Here is a 15,156-nt window from a genome sequence, read left to right as displayed (position 1 = left end):
TGATATTAACAGCACTGTAGAATTGTGCAAGTAAATATTTGTTGGTCTTGTAAAACTGACTTAGAATACTGATTTCTAATGTTTCCTCATTTTTTCATTTTAATCCTCTCTGGGTGGAACAGGCTGTGACTGTGGGTTTTAATGTTTTCACTTTGGTTTAGTGACTTTCTCTTTGCCAAGTTAAGATGGGAGATTTGTGTGTTGAAACGACTTGAAAGATAATTTTGGAGGATGAAAAATGGGGATTTCTGTGAGAGAGGACATCCTGGATTTGTATCCACAATTGCCATTGATGCTTTAATTCTCTTTCCTCTTCTCCTTTCAATGAAAGAACTTTAGTGATACAACAATTTGTTAAAATCACAAGATTTAACTGCTTATAAATCGTAAAGCAATCTTTGAGTAGCAAAACACCTCTAAGATCAGCGATTCTATGGAAATAATTGTATTTCATTACAAACAGTTCCTTGGTAACTAAGAAAAATGCTATTCATTATTGAAATAGTCACAAACAGTAAGAGAAGCCACCTTTCACTGGGATGTAAATGAGTGAATGGAAATAATCAGGTGGCCAAGAACACATAAATGGTACTTCCTGATGCACTGGTGTTTTTCTGCTAACTTTTCAGCTACCATAACAGGATCACATCAGGCAGTGAGTCCATACATATCCCCCTAAATGTGTTTAATGTCTTTTATATGCTGATTCAGCTGAATTGACGTTAAAAGCTGTGTGTGTCAGAAGGATGCCACCTCCTCCATATATACATTGTCACTCAGAAGAAAAACAATTAGATTGACGCTAGCAGAATACTTACATTTTTGTGGCAACAAAAAGCATTAAAAATGTGAGTCTATACTATAATTAACTTGAAAGTGACAGCTGTCATGCCACACATTTCCTTTCTTAAATGAATAACATAAGAAATGTTTCCCTTATGTTGGGAAGGATGGGAAAGGCCTGGAAATCTGATGCTTTTGGTAATACTTAATTTTTTTTTTTTACCTAACTTAGCATATTAAATGACCTCCTGACACTCATAATTGAAGAGGAAATTTCTTTCAAATTACTTCTGCTTGGTATTTCAATATGGCCTTAGGACAAAAGTGCTGCTTGGGGGAGAAAAAATTTCCACCTTATCTTCTGAAAATCTCTTTATGACAATTGTCTGTTGGATTGCATGGAAATGTAATGGATATTTTGCTCACTAATGGATGAGTTTTGGGGAGCTTTCAGTACACTCTCCATTACAGGATATTTGCACTGCTTAAATACAATGAAAGAGGCTGATCCAATGAATGGGGGGAAGGTCCTCCTAAAACCCCCCAACATTTGTAATGATTCAGGCAATCCACCTGGACCATTTATAATTTCTAGTTTTGTAGGATTCTGTGTAAATCATATTTTATGTTAATTTTTAAATACTGTTGGCAGTTTCCCTCTTGATTAAATCCAGGGAAAGGGTCTTAGAGGGTTAACACTGAAGTTTTGAGCCTTGAAAGCTTTTTGTTCAGATTGAAACTCTCTTGTATGAACATTTGGCTATTGCCCAGGACAAACCAGTTTTTCAAGTCAAAACCTTTGTGGAGAGGAAATGAAGCGACACACAAGCTACAGACAATTTCATTAATTATTTGGATCCTTCACATGAACAACACTACTGAGTATAAAATAATTTTGCACTGGTGTTTTAAGTGATTTAAATTAAATGCTGGGGTAAGAGACTGGGGTTGAGGAGAGATGTGAGGAAAAGGGAGATCCTGAACTTCCCAGAGGATGCTCAGATCAGGTCAGTTCTACTGTGAAAGTAAGACAGAGAGTACATACGGGCACGTGATTGGCCTGGAAATGTGCAGTTCTTGTGTTTAATTGAAGTCGACACATTTGGGTGTTGGAATCCTTACAGAGCCTGTGCATCTGCTTATTTTGACTGTGTTTTGTCTCTGACAAACGCATTCTAAATGCAAGTGCTCACCAGCCTAAAGCTCTGGGATGGCCTTGGAGATGTGTCTGGATCTGAGGAAGCTCTGCCCAGGCCATGGTGTCACCCTTTGCAGGACCCTTTTCTTTGGAGAGCTGTGAAGTTGTGATCAGGAGCAAACTAAGAGACATTCTCTGGTGCACTTGGGATTCCTGTTATTTTACTGGCAGCTGAATGTTGAGGTTTCAAGGAACTGTACACCTTAGAGCAAAATGCTTTTTATAAAAAGAAGACCTTACTTAAGGAACTGAGAGATACATTGTATGCCATCTTCTGTCACCAGACACCTACCTGGGGAGAAATGACTCTGTTTTCATTTGGGTACTCAACACTTGGTGTTGGCCACCATTTTGGTTACTATATTCAGTAAGTAAACATCTTTTCAAACCATTAAGGAAAGTACCTTTGGAGTGATTCCATTCTACATTTGTAGCTAATGATCAGATAATCCCTGAATAGTTTTTCTCTACTCACAGCCCAATTATCTTGGTTTTTTTTCTGTTATTTTGAGGACTACAGATTAATACTCAACTGTTCTTTAGAGTAAATTTTCTGATAAACTGAAACATACTTCTGTAGTGAAATATCATAGGTTATTCCAGACCTCTTAAAAATTTAGTTTTAAAGACTGTTCTGGTGCATTATTTTTGGTTCTATGTCAGCTGAAGGTAGAAGGGTTCAGAGAACTGGGATTCAGGAGAAGGATGCTTACAAGTCCTGTGCAGGGGAGTCCTTGTGCCAGATATGAAATCCAAGCCACCTGATACCAGTCTCTTTTGTCTATCATTTTAGGCAACGTTATGCAGGAAGTCGGACATGTTTAGAGATTGTTAGCTTAATCAATCACTGTCTTTCCACAAAAATGCCTCGACTGTCATGTTTTCTATGAGGACAAAGCTTAGTCATGTACTGAAAATCTAAGCAAATGTTGTGTGTATCTATCAGTATGATGTCTCCCCATATTCATGACTGCCTGCTGTGTTTACGTAGCACTAAGCACATAATTTAAACTCCTTCAGAATTAATGGAAGATGTGAACGTCACTTGACGTGTTCTGCTTGATGTTGAAGGAGTTACTTCTGGTATCATGCGACACTGGCAGTGAGCATGTGCCAGAGGAGAGACTCACAGTGATGTGAGGTGAAAAATCTTCTGCAGGCACACATGAGAACTGTCTTTCCCTGAATCTTTGTTCTCTGAGGAAGCGAGCTTGAATCCTGCAGTGGCATTTGAAATTACTTATTTCCAGTATATTGTGTGTTTTCCTGTCCTGTAATTTTTTTCCAGTCTTGATTGCATGGTAAATTAGGATGTTACAATTAGCAGACCTAATTTAAATTAAGCATGATTGCTATGGAATTTGAATACCTGACTTTCTGTAAGTGTTTGCATTTGTCTTCCTCTGTGTCTTCATTTGTGTACATTCTGTAATTTTCATGGGTCTCATTTGTTTTCCTGATGACCATGCTGGTTTCAGGCTATGTGCAGAACAGAACTGGGGCAGCCAGAATGCTGGGATTTCACAATACATGGCTCCCAGAAATGAATTTTACAATAATCTTTTACTTATACAGAAATAGGCTAATGTTATTTAACAGCCCTATTTTTCCCCATTTTGTCTCAAAGAAAATTTGGGCTGTGTTTTCCTGTGCTTGTGAGTTTCTGCTAAAGTTTGTTAGAAACCATTTGTAAAAATACTGCTCACAGGTTCTTAGTTTCTTTGGTTATGAATAAGTACATAAAACATTCAAAAAAGCTTTTAGCACTTTTTCACTTGCATTCTGATCCAATTTTAGATGAGGTACATTTATTAAATACTTGCTTTTTAAACGCTGTGTAAATTATGGCTCTGATTTTACTAGGTTTTAGTTTTTTCTTACTTTCTCTAATGGTATTTTTTTAGTTAGCACTGCAACCATCCATTTATTTTTGATCCATTCATATATTTGTATGTACTGCTCTCTACCATCTTACTGTAACTGGAATTGATTTTGATTTTACTTTTCAACCTTCTTAAGTAGAATAGCTCTTAAAACAAGTACCCTTTCTTGACTGTGGTGACCTGCTTCACCCTTTGGACGTACTGCTGGTACAAGCTTTAGCTGTCAGCTTGTGACTTCTAGTGTTTGTGTTTTTCTTCTGCTCAATTTTGTGAATGGTTGTTCCAGCTTCAGTCCACTAGAATTTCAAAACCCTGTGTGTGTGTGTATCTATTTGTAGTACACATTTGTATAGTTATTAAATGGGAACAGGCATCCTTGTATAAAAAATTGATGGCTTTTGGATAATGAACATTTGGCTCAGCAAGTAGGCATTACACAAAAGAATGAGGTTTACCATGTAATCAGGCTTGATTGTTCCAGAAACTTCCCTTTGCTGCAGATCTGAGGACTGCTCTGTGTGCCAGGGCAGGATCTGCACCCAGGGCCTCCCCCTCTTCTCCTGTCCTTTGTGGTTTGGTTCCTCCATTAATGTGAAATGCCTTCTACAGGTGTATTTTCTTATTATTTTGGTAGTCAGCTTATTTGATCTGATACATGCTGCAGTATAGCTATCTAATGTGTTTTTGTAAATAATTTTTTCATGTCTTTTTAAGTGTGTTGTTTTTATCCAGGACGGTGGTTTATCGACAGACCTGTCTCTGTAAATGAGTAAGGACCACATAAACTGAATGCTTTATTTCAACTCTGCAGTGTATCTTTCTACATGAATTTACACCCGTTTTAGTTCCACAGAACTTCAGCTCCTGTCTGCCCCCTTCTTTGATGTGTAGAGCCAGCTCTTATCTCAACAGCCTCTTTTCCCTCCCTGCCATTCAGTGAGTGCATTGATTAGAAAGGTCCCAAGCACCATTTCTTCTTCCAAAGCTGAAGGGAACAACCTGAGCAATCTGTATTCTCTCTCTGTATCTGTTTTGAATTAAAGCACCACCTTGGCAAACACATCTCACCTTTGTCTTGCTCTGGTAGGGAACTGCTCTGCTCAGCCCTGGTTGAGTCCAGACTGGCAGGGCATGGCATTTTCCTGTCTAAGCTTAGTCCTTAAGTTTTGTAGCCTGCCTACAGAGATTACAAGTTTGTTAAGCCTGGATATTCTCCTAATATCTCCACAAGGCTATTATCAGTCTATCTTAGTACACTCATGCTTTGCTGTTATTTTTTAGAGATGTTTTTGACTATTTTTCTCCCATCTTTGTGTGTGTGCAAACATGAGCAACAAACTGTTTTCAATGCTTCTGTTTGAAGGCCTTTAGAGGCTGAATGTTTGTGTGTACATGTACATATGTACTTTAATACTTTCACAGAGAAGTGGTTTTCCCCCCTTGAGGAAAAGAACCTTTCTTCATTGGACTGTCTTTAGAAGTATCCTGGTTTTTGTTTTTTTTTTCAAATTTTATTATGTTGATTCTGATATTTTTCTTTTGGTTTTATTTTGTAAGAAGCTGCTAAGATTTGGGAAACATTATTGCTTTAGGAAGGAGAGTCTTGGTGATGTCTTCTAAGTTTAGAAGCAAAAGTATAAATTTGAATAGGCATTATAAGGTAGGCAGCTTGAGACTTTGATTTTCTGGATCTATGTCATTATCTACTATACTTTGCAACTAGGGATAAATTTGAGTATTGTTTACCTATTAAATGAATATTTTTTTATATATTCAAATTCTACAAAATTAAGAAAGGCAAAATAGAATCCAAATAAGACAAAAGAGCACAATTCTCATAGCAGGCAACGGTTAGGGCAGGCAGTGCCTGGGTCAGCAGGGTAGGAGGGATGAGAGTGTTGAGGTATCAGTGGTGCAAAGCATGATAATGTATAGGTTACAGCTTTCCTTGGTTTTTTGGGTATTTTTTAAAAGGTCAGATATTTTGGTCCCTCTAGTTTCTGAATTAAATCCAAAATATCTACAAAGCCTTTCTGTCAAAAGGTATGTAGAACTGAAAAATTGAGGGATGGTGATTTTACAAAAAACTACCTAAAATGGTGTGGATTTGGTTGCAGGCGAGGTCCAGGGAGTGGATTTATTGTCTAACAGTGTGCTCTCATTGTTGTCTGCTCTTCTGGCACGTTTGTGCCATGCAGTGCCATGTTCTGTTCAGGATTTTCTGTGCTCTAATATGCTGGAGGCTACTTGCAATGTAAATATGCTGGGTGATGCTTTAGAAGGTTGATGTTGCAGAGCTGAGGATGGCAGTAAGTTGAGGATCATGTGCAAAATAGCAGAGGCACCAGGGGTGGAAGCATGGGCCAGCACTTGCTAAAAACCTCATCAGAGATGTAGTTCCAGCTGGTAGGAAAGCACATCCTAAGTGTAACATTCTGCCAAGCAAGCACAAGCCCTGACACTTCAGTGGGGTTGTTATTGTTGGTCTCCATAGCTGGAAAGATGAGTCTTACCAACAGAGCAAAACCTTTCCAGTGGAGCTCAGGAGAGCACCTTAAAAATGTGCATTTTTAAAAATGTGCAAATAATTTTATTGCAAACATCCCAGTCTTGTTCAGAATGTTCCCACCCTGGTTACTGCTCTACTCTTCAGCCATGTGAAAATCTGTGTTCTGTGCAGTTGAGGCAACTCCCTGGACAGTCTTGAGATTAATTCTAGAATAGTGTATTGTTAAAATAGATTTAAAATTAGATCAGTAATTAATCCTCATGCTGAGGTTTGGAACTGCAGGTAGCTGATAATGAGCTAATTTGTAACATTTTTTGAATCTTAAACTAAAAAAATACTCTGAAACAAAATCAAGAGATCTGTTCGTGTTGTGTGCTACAAAGCAACCAAATAAGTTTTGATATTATTTTATGCAACATTTACATTAAACCTGGAAAACTTTATTTCCATTTTCAACTCATTTGCTTTGTTTTGTGGATGCATCTTTGGGGGAGAGTGTCTAGAGTGGGTTTGTTATGTTGCACACCTGTATGTAATTGTACGCTCCACAGTTAGAGAATTTGAAACAATATAAAATCACTTTGTCATTTCATTCTGGAATTTGTTTGCTTGGATTTTTTGGAAGAGAAGAAATGTGATAAACTATCTTCCGTGAGAATTGCCAAGTAGAGACTTATTTAAAAAGCAGCTATGCTACGTGAAGCATTCCATAATGGATTTGGAGGAAATGGGAAATGAAAGTATGCAGTTATGCTTAGCTTTCATTCAATCAGCCTTTTACACTTTGTGATGTAACTTCATGGCAATATAATGCCTAACACAACTGAAGCAGGAGATAGGAATGCTTGAGGAGGTTTATGTTTTTTGCCCATTAAATAAAGTCTATATTTATTCTGAGGTCTCTCTTCCATAATCAGAGATTTTTTCTTACTTTTGTTCTTTTACACTAAAACAAAAATAGGCTTAGAGTGTGTTGAGAATAAAGTGGATTTGTGTAGTTGAGAATGGCTGTAACAGTCATGGTAATTTGTTGTGACATCTCATTTTGTTTGGCTTTGCAGAGTTGTTCCTGTGTTGTTAATAATGCAAAAGGTCTGGACCATACAGCGTGGTGTAAGCAGGTGTGCACCAGCCTCAAGCATTAGGCAAATTAGACATAAATTTGGTGTTCACTGGCAATTTCAGCCTTTTCTTTTGTAATTTCTTAGCTTGTGGTGATGCTACTGCTTCAGTTTGAGCTCTAAATGAAGGAGGAGGGCTTGTCTAACATATAACTTGGTTTAGATGAAAGGAAAATGGTCTTTCATGCAGTAAGTTAATTCCTAAGTACAAAGATGTTAATTTTCCTTAAAACAAAAGAACCATCTGCACCCATTTTACGCCTTGCTTTGTAAGTCTTGCATCGCTTGACTCTGTGTTCACCTCGGTTAATGTGTTTGTGGCACGCTGAAAGGTGTGGTGGCATGGAAAACCATGTCCTTTGTGTGTTCTCTGTGCACTCCCTGGATATCTGTGCAGAAGTGCAGCTCACACTTCACAAGTTGACTGTATCTTTTTCCTCTGTGCTCTTCTCTTTTTATCCTGTTTGTTCTGTCTCAAAACAATGGGCAGTGTAAATCTGAGTAGAGTCTGGCTTGCTGAGCAACTTGCATCTTGTAGTAATTAAATGGTAGAAAACTTTTTGTGGAAGAGGACCCTGCACTCAGGCAGTTGGTTTTCACAGTTGTTTTTATTTAGGTTGCAAAGCTTAATCCTATTTGAAGTTCTTCAGAAAGATGGTGGAAGCAGGAATACTGTAATCCAGTCTCAAGATCTTGGGAGTTAGGGATTGGTTTTATAAAGGAGTGAATGGCAGGTGCAGATTGGCCAGAGATACGTGGGACAAAGACTCCTAAGTTGTTCAGTCTGAACAAAATAACCAGGAAGGAATACAAATTCAGGATGTTTCCTTGCTCCTGGGACTTTAAAGACAGGAAATAAAAAGGAATTTTCCTAGGTGATGTTGGGAAGAAGATAGCTCTGTGTCTGGTGTGATGGAGACTCTGCAATCTTTAAGAAGTTGCTTGTTGGACTCGTGCTTCCATCTTTCGTATCTAAGTGTGTGTAATTGTATTTCTTTACAACAAAAGAAGTGTTTATTGTTGGAATGTGCTACCCCCCAAACTTACACCATGAATAATAACATTTTTTTTTACCCCAGTTATTCTAGGATGAATAACTCTTAAACTATTCTTGAATGTGGAAAAAAAAGAAATCAGTTGAACCAGATGCTTACTTATCTATTTTAGAGAACTAATTATCCCTGTTGTTGGTAGTGCTAAAGCTTACAAAATTGCTTCCATCTTTGAATTACTATAATTAAGACGATAACTTCCACATCTAGTTAACATTGCTGTGCAGCTGCTGCATTCATTGACATGCAGATTTTGGATTTTGTAAATTTTCTGTCATTGTGGATAAAAATTTTAAATACTTATTTTCATTTCCAAAATGTCTGTTTCTCATAAAGAACTCTTTGTAAAGCAAATCAACTGAAACCAAACTTCTGTAACATCAGAGGAGAATCTGGTGAAGTTTGGTTAGGTGATGTTACATTTTAGGAAAATATGTAACCACAAATAACTTGTAGATTGATTGCTCTGAATTTTGGATCCCAATTCTTAGGGATTTGAGGTTACTAAATGGAGTGTCAAATCAGGAACCTGTCTGATGTTTGGCTTCTGAAATGCTGTTTTGAAAGAAGTTAGTGCAAGAGTTAATCTGGCACTCTGACAACCTGAGGTAGTTTACAGAATTCTAAAATTAAGATTTTTGGTCGAAGGTTGGGCTTGATGATCTTGTAGGTCTTTTCCAATCTTAGTGATTCTATGAGAGATCACTAATATGAATAAAATGCATTCATGAATAATCACCAAAATGTGATTTAAGCTACACTTTTTCCATATATCTTATTTCTTCAAGTTGATTTCTGTCAAAGTCAATGAGAAGGCTCGTGCAATCAGTATTATCTTGTTTACTTGCATACTCCAGCAGCTTCAGCTATGAGAAATTACTCAAGGCCTGTAAATTCAGATAGATTTTGAGAAACTTCCTTATCATTATTCATATATAATAACCAGCATCACTATGAAATTGCTTGATAGTGGTGGTTGGTTATTTATATTTACACTGGTTTTTTTTCTGTGGCCCTTGCTTTCATTACACGGATGCCTCATGGGCATTAATCAGTTTTGCTCGGTGAGCTGAAGATGTCCCCTGAGTAAACTGCTAAAATAAAGAATCAAATATCGATTTATGCTGAAACGGAGTCATTGATTTCTTTTCCAGCCTGAACAGGCACATGAAGCAAGGTGCACTCGTGCTGCTCGTTTTAGAGGCTTGCCCTGGGCTTGTCTGGGGGTGAGGAGGAGGAGGCTGCTTGGGCTGCAGATGAAGAGCTGGGGGCTGCCTGCAGGTCGCAGGTACGACGCCAAATGTGCTCAGAAATAACTCTGGGCAAGGGTGCTGGCTCAGGAACACATTTCAGTGGGTCCAGAAGCAGTGTCCAGTTACCAGAGCCATGCCCCATGTCCTGCAGTGTTCGGTTTCAGGAACACTCTGGGGACACTTCAGTACACGTAACAAAGGATATTTTTACTGCAGGCAGAGAAGGTAACTCCAGAAACAGAGTAAAAACTCTATTTCCATAGTGGTGCAAAGGCATTGTTTCAACTGTTTCAATGCAAGATATCCATGTTACTGTGTGTTTTCAGGATTAAATGGAGGTGCTCCTGTGTTTCTCACACAGGACTCAGGTGTTTGACCAGGGTAGGGAGGGCAGCACCTCCAGAGCTCTGCACGGGCTGGAGCTCAACCCTACAGCTCTGTGCCCTACAGAAATTCTGCACTTTTAAAATTGTGTTTTGCCTAAACTGGAAGACCTGGAGGGGATTTGCTCTCTGAAATTATGAAGTGAGAGCTGAGGAAAAAAAAAGGTTAGCAAGACTCATAGCAAATTGTGAGAGGAAAGGAGGTTCAGGGCAGGGCTCACCTTGTGTTTAATGAAAACAGCAAAACTTTGGCTTATAAACAACTAATAATGCTTAAAATCTCTCTGGACTGGTTAAAACCTGGTATTTTTCCTGTTAAAAAGTAAGATATAGCCAACCTTTTCCCCTTTTACTTTCTCCTATTACTCCTGTTTTCTTATGTAGATTGAATTAATTTTTGAGCAAGAAGACATACAGCATTGTTTTGAGAATTCATGAACGGTAATAATAATTAATGCAATTTAAAGGATTAACAATATGATCTCCTCATTATCATTGGCCTGGTAGCTCACTTTTGAGCACTGTCTGTCTGGCTAAAATGAACCTTCCAGGAAAGAATTTTTTCTTCAGTGGAACTGTTTCTGCCAACACTTCAATTGACTAGTTTGAATTTCTTTGGCACTAAGCCCTGCTTAAAGCCAGCTTTGCTTCCTTCATATTTAGCTGTTCTTTAGGAGGTGCTCAAATGCTGTCATAGTGACTTGTTGGGGGAGAGGTCATCCCACTGAAGTCTGCTTGTTACCTCCTTCCTTCACCCTTTTTTTGTTCTAGTGACTACCAGAAATTCATCACTCTTGTTCTGCATTTCCTCTAGGATTCCTACATCTGTTAAAAGCTTTTTCTCTATATGCAGAGAGCTCTCTTCAGCCAGTAGAGAGTATGATTGCACTTGTATATTTTTCTCAACATAGAACATGAATTTGAGAAGTTGAGTGTTGTGTTTTTAGTCTCTGTTTAAGCTTTGCCTTATTGCCAACACGCATAAGTCATAGCAATGGCTAAACAGACCCAAGTGATGTTTCTGTTTTGCAGATGAGAGATCCAGGAAAGTTAAAAGTTATCCAATGCTGAGGGTGCAAAGAGAATAATGTTTTATTCCCAACTTGGGGCTAGGCTTTCACTGCAAGCCATTCCCTCCTCTGGGTACATTTGTGTAAACCTGACCTATTTTAAGGGGTCTCAGCTGTGCTTGCTCTCCATCTCCTTAACCCTTTCTCTTTTGGCTCCTTACCTTGGCAAAGACAGCAAAGAAAATGGGTTTGTAAAACTCTGTTCAGTTGGGAAAATGCAGGCAAGCAGTTAAAAAGCTCTGAGTTTGGGACAGTTCACTTCCACTGTTATGCTGTGGTTTAAATATACCAAGTTTCCATGGCCAGCTCCAGACATTACTGTGGTAAAGTGTGCTTTAGGAACTCTCTTCACCAAAGAGATAAAACTGTAGAGAATGGAGCTCTGTTTTTTCATTGTATTAGTGGTTTTTATTGAGCAAGATTTAAAATTCTTTCATTGTATTTGATACTAAAATGCCCAGGATTTTTTTTTTTTTTAAATTTCTTACATAGTAATATATATTACACTACAATATTCAGGAATTTCATGTTACAAGAAAGCTTTTGTGCTAATGTAAACAATGATTATCTGGTATTAATGTTGGAATTGAGAATTCTGGTTTTTTTCAGTGTAACTGAAAACACATTAAAATATCCACGAACTGGGATTTTAAGCTTCTTAAAACTGGGCTGTTAGTTTTTCCGTGAGATGTGCACAATGGTAATCAGTTTTTGGATGGACTGTTGTTGAATAATACATGAATGTAAATGGAGATTGTATGGAATCAGTTGGATAATTTTGAGGAATGCTTTAAGTACACTAAAGAGCCTGAATAGCAGTTAATGGTGCTTCAACTTTATTACTGTTTATTATAGTTGGCAGTTCAGTTGTATTTTTTTTTCTGTATCAAGTTCTCTAGTTTCCTATAGAACAGCAATAAAATAAGCTCACAAATAATAATAGTCAGATGCACTGTGTCCTGTGGCAGCAAAATACTTTTGCATTAATTTGTAGTTCTTGGCAGCCTGGGTGTGTTTATTGTTGGGCAGCTCCAGCAGATCAGTCAGTGCACGAAGGACCTGGCAGACGTCAGCATTTGGGGTCTGCAAGCAAAGGGGCTTTGCCTGTGCCTGGGGACCCCAGTGTGGAGCTTCACAGGGCGCCCCTGGAGTGGGGCCAGCAAGCTCCTTCCTCAGCCTTTGCTCAGCTTTCCCTGCTCCTGGCTGTTCTCCCACTCCTATCAGCACCAACGGGATTCTAGTTACCTGTTTTGGGGACTGCTGAAGTAAGCAGGAATGGTTCTACCATGAAGGAAGCAAGCTGGAGGTACAAAGAATAGATGTATGTAGCTGTAATGCTTGGTCACTTGTAAGATTTTGCTGGCAACTTCATTTCTTCTGTTTAAACAGCAGGAGGAGCGGCAATCACAAAGGGATTTAACTGTCTAGGTGCTCTTCTTCACAGCTCCCATGATTTAAAAATATTTCCCTTGCTCACTGCAATTCCTTTTCTCATGTTTAGAGCTAAATGTTTGCTACCAGCAGTCACAAACTGGGAAACAAATGGGGGAACACATCCTTCTCTTCTTTTGGCTCAGCTTTCCCAACAGAGAAAAAATCAATCTGAACTGTCCCATAAGAAGTGTCACTTTCCTTGCTGGAGCAAAGTCATGGCAATGAGTGGAGCTGATGTGGTGGAGGTGTGTCTGAAACTTGCTTTGCAGAGTTTTCCATAATTTTTGCTTCATGTGTTCACAAAGATTTTTGGATCTCAGGCTTCAAGTTTGATTAGTAATCCCACTCATCTGCTGGGTTGTGCTAACACTTTACTCTGTAATTTTAACTCTGCCCTAAGGAATATGCTCTGGTTTCTTATAACCAAGCCAGTAACTGTAATGGATTTATTTGCTAGGTTGTATATTGGTAAGAGTATCCAAAGCACTCTGGGGTATTTTACATTGTTGTTTTGATTTTTTGTGTGAGTTGTAAAGCTTGAGTTGCACATATTCTGTGAATCAGGAGTGAGTTACTAGCTGTCTCCAGTGGCCTGTGCAGCAAATGCTTCCAGAGTGCTGAAACACTTGCTGCTGACCAAGTACCTTTTGTCCCTGTACACTTCCTTCTTTGCAGGATCACCACTGAGATCGAGAGTGCGAAAAAATCCCACCCTAAATACCGAGAGATTCCTCCGTAGCACAAAGAGGTCCTGCAGGACCTGTCCCATCTGATGGTGCCTAATGATTTACCTTTCTTTCTTTCTTTCAGCTGTCGGACAAGCAACAGGAAGAGTTTGATTGTAACATCCAGCACATCTCCAACTCTCCCACGGCCACATTCCCCTCTTCATGGACACGCAGGTAACTCCCTAGGGCAATCATCTGCACAAGTGCCAGTGGCCATGGCAGTGAGTCTGAACATACTGATACTCAGCATCAAAAGATGCCCTTTGGAAATTACTCTGACGGTAGTTTTTCACCTTCTCAAACTTGTAAGAGGGTCCTTATAGTTTCAAGATAAATGTTTTATGTTCTGCACTTTCTAGTTTGCTTCCGTATCCATCCTCCACTCTTCCTGGGGGATTCAATCCTCTTACATCCTGAAAAAGAGCCTGAGATGGAAAACGAAGCCAAATAAAATTAGATAAATGCGTTTAAGTAAATCTCTTGTTTTGAGTCTCTGAGCATGGTTAATTTGTGGCAGTGATTTAACTGCAGTTCTCCTGAGGAGGAACATCCTGCCTGTTTCCGTGTGCCTCTGGCAGCCTGGCAGCTGTGCAGTGTGCCATCTTATGGTCTCTGTCTGCTACTCACTGCAACATGAGGTGTTTGGGAGTTGTATTTCTTTTTTACACTGCTGCCAGTTTGACCATGGCACCAACTGGGAAATGCTCATTTCGGAGCACACTGGCAGGGGCTTGTTAGTCATTGAACTGAAGTATGTGGAGATGTTCTTCCAACAGAAAAAGAAGGAATAATTCTTCAGAAAGGGTCACACATGCAGATTCAACAGCTTGCCTGAACAGCATGTCCCCTTGTTTTTGTTGCTGAGGGAGGTAGGTGATGTGAGATGACTTTGTTTTGAAAATGCCAGAGAGGATGATTGGGCTGCAGGTACATCCCTGATGGGCACCAGGCAGTAGCAGGAAGCAGCTGGAATGTTTGTGGCACATCATCCACATCACTGCTGTGTGGAGGACAAGGAATGTTGTTTTCATTATAGTCAGACTGTGTTCCTCCTACATGGCAGCATGCTCTGTAAATGCTTTCTGGAGACTGAAACTGAGGCAATGCTGAGAAAGAACAGCAAACTGATAGTAGCTCAGCTAGAAGGAGCCATCTGCTTCTGTTTGCAGAGCTTTGTATCCCAAGAGGTGATATCCAGCCTGTTGAAAGGAAAAAGAAGACCAAAGTTATTGTTCAGGGATGCCCATAAAAGCCTCATTCCTCTTAAGTTTTCATAAAAATCTGCCACATTTTCTTGGGATGCTATAAAAAGTGTAATCATGGAAAGCTAGGAAGATGCTTTAAGTACATTGTAATTCTAACATCACCTATGATTTTCAAATTAAAATGTCAACAAAATCTTACTGGTGGTATATTAAAACTATTTTCTACTACAGAATCTGAAAGAAAATGCAGAGCAAAAAGTGTGTATAGGACCATCTCCTTCCACTTCAGACTCCCTTGTTGCTGTTGCGTGTGGTTATGGCAGCAATAATTTTGAAAAATTTAGTTTAAACAAGGCATTTTTCTTGGTAGAGATTCTCCACTTACTTACACTGTGCTTTTTGCTTTGAATTAATATATGTGTTGGTTTCACTAAATTCTAAATTAGCCTTACAAGCCTTTAACTGAGAAAAAGAAATGCTTGGGAGATTGCAACAAGTTATTGACATGATAATTGATCAGAAAACAAATGCAGAAAT

The 15,156-nt window shown here is 38.9% G+C and overlaps 1 protein-coding gene across 6 annotated transcripts in view; it reads left to right on the top strand.

Annotated features, from left to right (window-relative positions):
• MAST2 (microtubule associated serine/threonine kinase 2) overlaps positions 1-15,156 on the top strand; it is a 228,416-nt gene that overhangs the window by 148,823 nt on the left and 64,437 nt on the right. For all 6 annotated transcript variants that reach the window (XM_033067135.1, XM_033067136.2, XM_042779559.1 and 3 more), the window contains one exon: positions 13,497-13,588. In XM_033067135.1, the coding sequence (XP_032923026.1) occupies positions 13,497-13,588 (92 nt within the window). The remainder of the gene's footprint in view (positions 1-13,496; positions 13,589-15,156) is intronic.

The sequence above is a fragment of the Catharus ustulatus genome, chromosome 9, assembly GCF_009819885.2.
Source record: "Catharus ustulatus isolate bCatUst1 chromosome 9, bCatUst1.pri.v2, whole genome shotgun sequence".
NCBI lineage: Eukaryota > Metazoa > Chordata > Aves > Passeriformes > Turdidae > Catharus > Catharus ustulatus.
This window is presented reverse-complemented; position numbering and strand designations above follow the sequence as displayed.